The following is a 9,472-nucleotide window of genomic DNA, read 5'->3' on the forward strand; positions in this document are numbered from 1 at the left end:
TATCACAAGCTCAAAAAATCATTTTTATTAATATATAAAAAAAGAATAAGGGAAAAAGACATAGTAATTAAATATTTGCTCTCATCTACAAGTAAGTACCTTGGATAATAAAATATTTTTTTAAGTTCTTGTCAACTTAAAAACAGAGGAAGGAATTTTCTGAAATCAAAGCAAAAGAGACTTCTGAAATAGAAAATATTTGGCAATATCTCTTAAGTCACTCAATAAAATATCCATGTAAACAAGTAATCGATATTTACATTATCATATGCCATATTCTTGGTTACATGTAATAATAAGTACACATGTAATTACATTCAATTTCAGAATCTAATTTGCACCATCATTTCTCAGTTTCATTAATGTTGGAAAAAAACACTCTTCTGCTTCTATGCATAGTACTGCATGACAGCATGTAAAGATAGTATTTCTTCTTCCAGTTATCTTAAAAAGATAGCCCTTTCAATGTTAGGTTTTTTAACTTCCTGTTTTTTTATAGGAATCCAAACCTGGAATGTGAGCTCTACAACCATGTTCCTGTAAAAACAACCATGTAGATGATTTCCAAACATGCAGAAAATTCCCAATGAAAAAGCTAGAGTTCTACCTTCCATTTGTATCTTTGAAAATACAATTTTTTTGTTTCCTATGTTGGTACTGTATTTATGTTACTCCTAAATACAGCTAAGAAAATTTGCATGAAAGGAAAATTAGTGGAAGGCCACTTTGAGAAGCAGGTTTAAGACTATTACTCTCCAAACACCTAAATATTTTTACTTAGCATTGAACTAACCTAATTTTTTTGCAAGCATACTTAGAGGCCTTTTTAATCTGTTTAGAATTAAGCCAAAAGTCTATAGTATGTTTTGTCAGATTTAAATTGCACACACCAAGGTTGATCACGGTTTAGGAGCTCACAGCTACTGCATCTTGTGGGGACCTTCCAAAGATCAGCAGCCAGAATTCCACAGTTCATACACATGAGATATCACTGACTATAAATTCCCCAAATGTAATCCTACAGCTTCTGCTGAGTTTCTCCTATCACATTTGACCTCTAAGTTGAAAAGCAAATTTATGCTTTGGGAGGCTGCCCTCAAAAGGTTGCTAATCCTTGATTTTCAGTTAGTTTTATATCTCAGAATCACTGAATGGTTAGAATTGGAAGGGACCCAGAAGGATCATTGAGTCCAACCCTTAAGCAAAAGTGCCATATGGCGTTTGAACCCACAACCTTGGTGCTACTTGTACCTTACTCTTCATGAGAACAGAGAAATAAAGAAATGCCACCACTCTTATTTCAAGTAGCATTCCCCTTGAACAGTACATGGAATACAGTGGAAACCAGAATGCATACTGGTTATTATAGCTTAACTTTAACAGCATATAGAACCAACCACCTAAAAGTTGTTTATTTCAATACATTCAACTCAGTGCTGTAACAAAAGAAGTAATAGATTTTGTGTTTTTTCTAGTACAATGTACAATGTAGTTTCTTCCAGAACAATCCCTAGGCAGCTGACTGCCTTCCATACAAACATATGCTTTTATTATGTGACCTAGTACTATGCAAGGATTGAGCAAGCTCATTTTCACAGGTGGATGAGACACAGTAACAGGCCAATACATAACAATTTAAAATGCTGTTGCCTGTGTGAGTGCAGTATAGAAAGCTGCATAGTAAATTACTGCAAGTGAACTCATTTATTCACTTCCCCTGTCATGCTTCACTGTTTGATTCATTGCACACAGTGGGACTGGAGGAGTGCTCACGCAGTAGTTTAGTAGTTTAGGTTAGTGTTCCTTCTGACATACCTGAATTGTACATTAAAAGCAGGTATTTTCTACAGTGGAAAAATACACCAATGTGAGGTTGGACCCAGTCATCCACAAACCTATGAGTGAAAACATGGAGCTCTGGGATGTAGTCCTTGAGTACCAAATTGTACAGAAGTTTTAAAAATATTTTATTATGCTAGCTTTCTGTACTGCATTCACCAAATAATAAAATATTATAACAAATCAAATAACAGGAACTGAGATGCTTCTTGTCAGAGACAACCCAAAATAACTCATGTCCAAAATAGTTTGTTCTTACACACAGTGAACTACAAAAATGGCACATTTGTTGAAGGGTAATATATAAATGTTTTTAAAAGCTGAAGTAGATAAAAATTTATGTAGTATTTAAAAAATAGGAAATTATATGCTGTCTGAAACTGTCTATATTCCAACATGAACAGCGGTAAATTTGTATTTCTAGTGGGCTCTGCAGCTTTTATAAGAGATAATAGAATGGCTTATCATTTTGGACATGAGCAGTCCAAATAATCTACTATAATTATTCTTACATAGTAGTAAAAGTATAAATATTGTTTGTATCTGTGAAATTAATGAATGAGCATGATACATTAATACTTCAATTACAAGAAAGAGCTATAATAGTAAAGTGCTAGTAGGGACTCTTTATTATTTAAAGAAAATTGCATTATTAGAACTGTAATTTCAAATGAAAAAGTCATAGAGTTTGTATAGATTGCTTATAGACTAAAGCATGTCTTCAAGCCCATGATAACAATGCTTTTGTTGTCAGTGTGGAGATACCCAAATTGGCTTTCAGTTAACAGGTAGCATTTTATTAAAACAGAAAAGCTCACCTGTGTCTTTTGGAGAAAGCATTTCCGACTTGAAGCTAATTTTTTTTCTGTGAGTCTGATAGCAGATTTTTATGGTTTCTAACCTCCTAATTTCTAGTCTAGTATCATAAATCAACAGAACTGTGCAATCAAATAAAGACACTAAAATGCTGCCTTCTGGGATAAAAGGAAGACTTAGTTTAAGTGATACACTTTTCTAAGTGTGTTTCTATAGCTTTTCAAATAAGATAAATTCTGCATTTGGGTGTCTTAAAATTTTCTTAGATTTCAGTAATAATTGCACGTAATTCAAAGCCAAATATTGTCTGTATACAATATATTTGGTAGAATTTGTTAAAAGGTCAACAGATACATTCTGATTTTAAAAAAACAAGACCAAAAACCCCCAGAAGTTTCTGAAGGAAACATAACATTTTATGAACATATCAAGCAAACTTTTAAATTCTTTTTTTTAATTAAAATTTTTAGAATAAACATTCTTATGAAGCAACTTTGTAAAGTGCGGAATGACCTCAAATCCCAAAGAAAATAGCAGCTGATGAGGGGGTTAATCAGCTAGAGAAATTAGAGCTTTAAAAAAGTTTAAAAACAAGTTTATGATGCTTAAAAGAACATTACCAGAAAATTTATGTGTGACAAACTGAATTATTCCATCTGGTATACTTCATGGCTGATTCATAACCTGCAAAATCACTCAAGAGCAAAATTTAGTCTGAATCATGTTAAATTTTTCATGACTATAAGAGATATAAGCATTAAATTAAGAAGTGATATGGAAAACAGTTTCCAGTTATGTGATGTCATTCATGCTCTTGTTTTTTTAGACAAGGCATGGACTAGTCAATAAAATAAGTTTGGGACTTAACAGGAATTTAAATCAATATGCAGAAAACTTGAGTATCTTTCAGCAAGCCATACTAAAAATGAACCCCCACCTACTTACATATCAATATAACTAAACTAGAAGGACCCTCACCAGGGGGAATTTGGAGGTATAATAGTACTTTTATTCTGTGTATTTTCTTTACATAGTTGATCTTTGTCCTGCTTCATCAAATTTGATGTTTTGTTTCCTGGCTGCTTCAGTATTGCTCCTCAGATCAGACTTATCTGCATTACTGCTGTTTGTCATTGTGGATTCTACTTCTGTGTCTTCAAAAGTTGCTCCAATGGGCCTCAGAATTTTAGCATTCTCTGCTGGGGGCCGCTTCCAGTGGGGCCTGCTTGCCATCCACAAAATAAGTGAACCAAAAATGACAAGCAGAAGACCAAGACAGTTCACTAAAGTTGCTTCTGGTGGGGATGTACTGTATGCAGGATTTTTCCTTTGAAAGGGGAAAAAGAAAGAAGAGGTTAGAAAAGATTGTTTTAAGGACAATCCTGGTCTAAAAACAACAGTGTCCTGCTAGGTAGTTCATTTTAATACAAGCAAAACAAAACAGTGTCCCAATACTGGATGCTTATTATTCAGGGCAAATGGATGTATATTTGCAATGAATAACCTTAATAAACAAGTGGAAACAAATACTTACAATGCAAATATAAGCTTTTCTGTGATTCCCATGAGAGCTGTTGCAATCACTGTTGCAAAGATGGTAAGACCCGAATAAACGTGCATTGGCATGAGAGCTACGCGGAGATGAACTGGAGCAAATGGGAGCAGAAAGACAGCGAAACCCAAGAAAAGCTAAAACCAAAATAGATTCATAGTTAAGGCTAGATGGAAAACAAGTTGCACTTCTCAAGCAGAGTAAAAATAATTATAAAAATTCCATTCTGAGGTGTCTTCAGGTAAAAAATTGAAAAGAATTGGCATTTTCATTTTTTAATTTGTTTCCCATTAAAACCAAAGCAAAATTCTGGATTAGCACTTGGGAAATAGACATTAAATATTTTATAAATCATTCTACCTAATATCGGTGTCCAAACTTACTGATAGTGCTAAAACTCCAACCAAACTAAGTACTGGAAACACAGGTTTTCAGTGTCATTAATTCACTAAGATAATAAAGGTGTGAGGACCCACACTTTTACAGTCTTGTCAAGTCTTACTCTCTGCTCCTGTTGCAGATTTGCACATAAAGGAACATCAGAAGGCAGTCTAACCTTCTGACTTGAGTGGATTAAATATCTTGTTAGAATTTCAGTTAAATTTAAGTGCCTATCTTTAGAAGGAGAGTGGTCTTTCAATATATCAATCACATGGCATTTGCAGAGTGAAGACATGTATGGCTAGCATCAAGTTATTCAGGGGACATTAGTCCTCCTACTAGCACTAATTTATGGTGGAAAATAGCCTATCATGTCCCATGGTTGCATCCACAGGCTTGCCCAGTCACATTGAGGTTGCATCCCTTCTTTAGTTTGTTCTACTGTTACTCTTCCCTGCTGCTAAATTAGACACCCTGAATGAATTTGTATTTCATTCTGTTTTAACTCAGTCTTAGCCCTTGTTTTATCTTTTCATAATGGATTAGAGAGCCTGATATTTTCTCCCTGGGAGGCTTTTTAGCACACCATTATCAAATCATCTCTTAATCTTAGATCTGCTAAATAGCTGCAGTTTTTGAAGTCTTGCACTGGAAGATAGCTTTCCCAGCTCTCAAATTACTTTTACAGAATTTCTTTGGGTTTGTTGCTTTTTATTTTTCTGATCAGTCTTTTATATTTAAAAAAAAAATACATAATATTTCATATTAGTTTCACTAATGCCATCTTTTTCCTGTCGTCACAGCATTGTGTGAACTCATTTAGAGCTTCATGTCATTTTTGAGCACTTCTTTCCAGAGACATGGTTTTCCAAGAGACAGTCTCATTTTACATTTTTGGCCTATTCTTAAATTCATGACAGTGTGCTATATTGTATTAACCTACATTTGGCTTAATTAGAATATAGTTACAATATTGTAGGCAGAGTATTATGTGAGTGTATGACTGACATGCCCCTTCTGGTAAGTGCCAAGTGTCTTCTCTGTTAACAAAGATACAACTTTATGACTATTTTTTATGATGCTCTGTCACTTGATAAACATCAGTCTCTAACTGGAGACTTACATCCCAGGTTGGAGAAAGGAACACCAAGGATCTTTTCATGTGACAGGTAAGGCATTAAGGGCCATTGATCTTGTTTATAGTAGCAAAACAAAAAGTAGAACTAAGATTTTAGTCACAATTCTTCATTTAACCATTAGATAAAATACTGATACTCAGTGTAGTGGCAGCACAGGCTTCCTTGAAATACCTGCATTATCAGGACAAACTTAAAATTAACATTGTTCTTTTTTATTCATTCATATTCATTCTTATTAATTTGTTTAGCTATAGATAATATACTTGACAATGCTGCAATATGCTGTATTTTTCTCTAAATGTTAAAAAACTATTTCAACACTGTTTCCTGTCTATCTTGGCCTGAGCAGTGAAGGATAAAATCCAAAACCCAAATCCCTTAGCTGAGGCTTTTCTGTGCTTGATCATAGATAACTCTTTTTTCTTTTTAGTGTTTTGGGGAAAAAAATATTTGAAAGTACAAAATAAATTTCCGTTATGTAACAACACATAGGGGAGTTCAGAATATATGTGCAGAAGCATCTCTATCTGTGTTCTGTAAATTTCAGGGCATGGTTGCTGTTCTTTGCCAAATGCCAAACACACTAAGTTAGCTCATTTTACATTACAATAATGCTAATTCTCTGCCAAGAGCAGTTAAATCATGCCCAGGAACATCTGTCAAAGTTCTGCTGATTCAGGAAAACTGGTTAGCCAGTAGTAGCTCATTCAGATGTCAGATCCTTTACGTCTCTACTGCTCCCTGATGCACTTGCTCTGCTGATTAACAAAGTCTTAAGGCCAAAAAGTGACTACTTAAATTTATGATAGCTGGAAAAAAAACAACCAACCAAACAAAAAAGCCTTGTTACTTCATCTGAGGCTTCCTTAATAAATGCTCTACCTATATCTAAATATGCTGCCAATAAACCAAGTAACTTGCTGTAAGTTCAGGAGTTAATAGGGCTTAGAAACACACTACTGTGTAACTGTATTGTAAAGTTAATGGCCATTATGCCAGCAAATAAACAAAATATGCTTAAAAATGCATTTTTCTTCGAAGTCAATGATCCAGTATTTGTACATTTACATGGTAATTTGCCTAATCAGAGTGTAAAATGGCTATCCCAGTAGTTACAATGTGCTAGCAAGAGCCTATTGTGCCTGAATTACTCAAAACATTCTTCAAATTTACAACCTGTTTATAAATATAGTTAGATTCTGACCTGTAGAGAATAAAATATAACAGCAGTCAGCCCAATCCAGCTGTGCAGACTGTACATGTTAGGAATATTCTTGGCATTGTGGAATTCAAACACAGCTACCATAGAAACAATTGCAAGAATCATAGCTATGGTGTTTAATCCAGCATGTATGAACTTCATTAGGAGTTTACTGCACTTCCAGGTCCAGGGCAATCTGTACACAATAATAGCTGAAGAAAGAAGAGAAACAAGATTTTAGGCTTTATAGGATAATTTCTTTCAGATGTTAATAGTTATGCATAATTCACATAGTTACATTGTAAATTACAGCAAAATCCAACCTTAAGTCTTCTAAAAAGTCTATTAATAGGCTTTTTCTCATACATTTAGCATAGCATACTCTGAAAATACAACCGAGCCTTAAATATAGCTTTTAAGGGATTTTTTCTCAATTATAAAAAATTCCACAAACTTAAATGTGTTTCAAAAAAAACCCTGGTAAATGACTTGAATGTGATCTTTTTCTCAGGCATTAAATTGATCTAATAGGGATTTCACATGGAATTTTGATTTTTCTGCTACTAGTCAGATTGGAGCAATATAGCCTGATTCTTATATTGAGGAGATCGCCTGTTGATAAACTGTGTAGAATTATTTTATAATATTTATTCTCTTTACCAAGTTTGGATAATGCTGTTCTCTAATTGCATATTTATATGACTCTCTATTACACTGATATCAATAAGACTGTCTTAAAGCAATCTATTACATAAATATGATTACATAAATGTGATTCCATGCACCAAGCTTATCACCTTCAACACTTCCCCAAAGGGACATTATGTGATAATGTTAGAATCATAGAATCCTAGAAACACTAAGGTTAGAAAATACCTCTCAGATAATTAAGTTTGACCATTAACCTATCACTGTCACTTCTACACTAAACCATGTCCTGAGCACCACATTTATGTTTTTTTGAATGCTTACAGGGACAGTGATTCCATCACTTTTTTGGAAAACCATTTCAATACCTGCCCAACATTTCTGTGAAGAAATTTTTTGAAGTATCCAATCTTAACCTCCCCTGGTGCAATTGGAGGCCATTTCCTCTTGTTCTATCACCTGTTGCTTGGGAGATGAGGTCGATCCCCACTTGCTATACCCTCCTTCCAGACAGTTGTAGAGAATGATAGGGTCCCTCTCTTAGCCTTTTCTCCAGGCTCAACACCCCCAGCTCCCTCAACTGCTTCTCTTCAGACTTGTGCTCCACACTCTTCACCAGCTTCATTGCCCTTCTCTGGACACACTCCAGCACCTCAGTGTCTATCTTGTACTGAGGTGCTCAAAACTGGGCACAAGATTTGAGGTGCAGCCTCACCAGTACCAGGTACAGGGGGAACAATCACTGCCCTGGCCACATTTCCTGCTGGCCACACTATCCCTGATACAGGCCAGGATTCTGTTGGTCTTCTTGGCCACCTGGGCACATACCAGTTCATGTTCAGCCAGCTGGCAATAATATCCTGCATTAGCTTATTATTAATCAACTTAGTACTAATGATAATGACTTCTAATTTTGTAAAGCAGATGTATCAAAAGACCCCAAAACAAGCTGCAACATTCCATGAGGATATTCCTAGTATATCCTCCTTACCATATGTCCCACAGTCAATAATTTATTTGCAGTGCAGTAGAGTACTGGACTCTGTATGAAGAAAACTAAATAAGCATATGTCCTGGTCTCAGTTTTTAGTCTTTGATTTCAGAGGGTAAAGTCTGGACTAAAATTTTTATATAATTTTTTTTTTATTGTCATCTAGATGATTTAACTTCCAAAAGCACTATAAAATTCTCTAGTCACTTGTCCACATACTCTCAGATATCTGTTTGGGCCTTGAGTTTTCTAAGTTGTTTCCCATAAACATCCCAATAGAAACCAAGGAATAACTGACTAATGGCTTGGCCAGTTGTTAACAATATCATTCATTACCATGTTACATGCCACAGCCCAGGCCATATGCATGATATTATAGTTTGGTTTATCATCTTTCTGTGAGGGCTTTGTATGAAGTTACACATTGCAATTTCATTGCAATAGTTCATCATTGTGAAAAGACACAGTTTTATTTCCCCTTCACCACTTCTGTGTGCTTCTCCCTGCCTTGTAACTGGTGCTTCTCTGATCTGCAGGAGGAAAGAAGACAATCTGGGGAACAAAGGGAGAGAAGGAAGGTTCACCTTTCAGTGAGTACAAGCTCATAAAAACTTACTCAGATGTGATGTGTAATTTCATGTCAAAATTAAAACAACCTAGGTTATAAGCACATATATAATTAGAATGTTTGGCGGTGACATGGTAAAGCAGCCTTGTGAAGAGCTTTCTCAAGGCAGAACTCTCTTGTTCTGTTCTACAGATCTCTAGTACTGTTAAGAAATTTGACAGCCTAGGTACCCTAGACTGAGCTTTTTGACTCAGATCTTACTCCTGTTTTAAACTATGGTTTTAAAATGTGTCACTCAGGGCAGAGTTATACCTTGCAACATCTTTATATGGCATGG

At 35.1% G+C, this 9,472-nt stretch overlaps 1 protein-coding gene and 1 long non-coding RNA gene across 3 annotated transcripts in view; one reads left to right on the top strand and one right to left on the bottom strand.

The window, feature by feature from the left end:
* Window positions 1-9,472, top strand: part of LOC147652245 (uncharacterized) — a 29,324-nt gene that overhangs the window by 14,357 nt on the left and 5,495 nt on the right. For both annotated transcript variants that reach the window (XR_015289007.1, XR_015289008.1), the window contains exon 3: window positions 9,104-9,157. This is a non-coding gene — a long non-coding RNA (uncharacterized LOC147652245). The remainder of the gene's footprint in view (window positions 1-9,103; window positions 9,158-9,472) is intronic.
* Window positions 1-9,472, bottom strand: part of CYBRD1 (cytochrome b reductase 1) — an 11,334-nt gene continuing 1,862 nt past the window's right edge. The window contains exons 2-4 of the mRNA XM_086896900.1: window positions 6,932-7,140; window positions 4,190-4,344; window positions 1-3,982 (exon numbers count right to left, since the gene is read on the bottom strand). Of these exons, the coding sequence (XP_086753026.1) occupies window positions 3,682-3,982; window positions 4,190-4,344; window positions 6,932-7,140 (665 nt within the window). The 3' untranslated portion in view covers window positions 1-3,681. The remainder of the gene's footprint in view (window positions 3,983-4,189; window positions 4,345-6,931; window positions 7,141-9,472) is intronic.

This window comes from Cyanistes caeruleus, chromosome 7, assembly GCF_971803275.1.
Source record: "Cyanistes caeruleus chromosome 7, bCyaCae1.hap1.1, whole genome shotgun sequence".
In the NCBI taxonomy this organism is placed as follows: Eukaryota; Metazoa; Chordata; class Aves; order Passeriformes; family Paridae; genus Cyanistes; species Cyanistes caeruleus.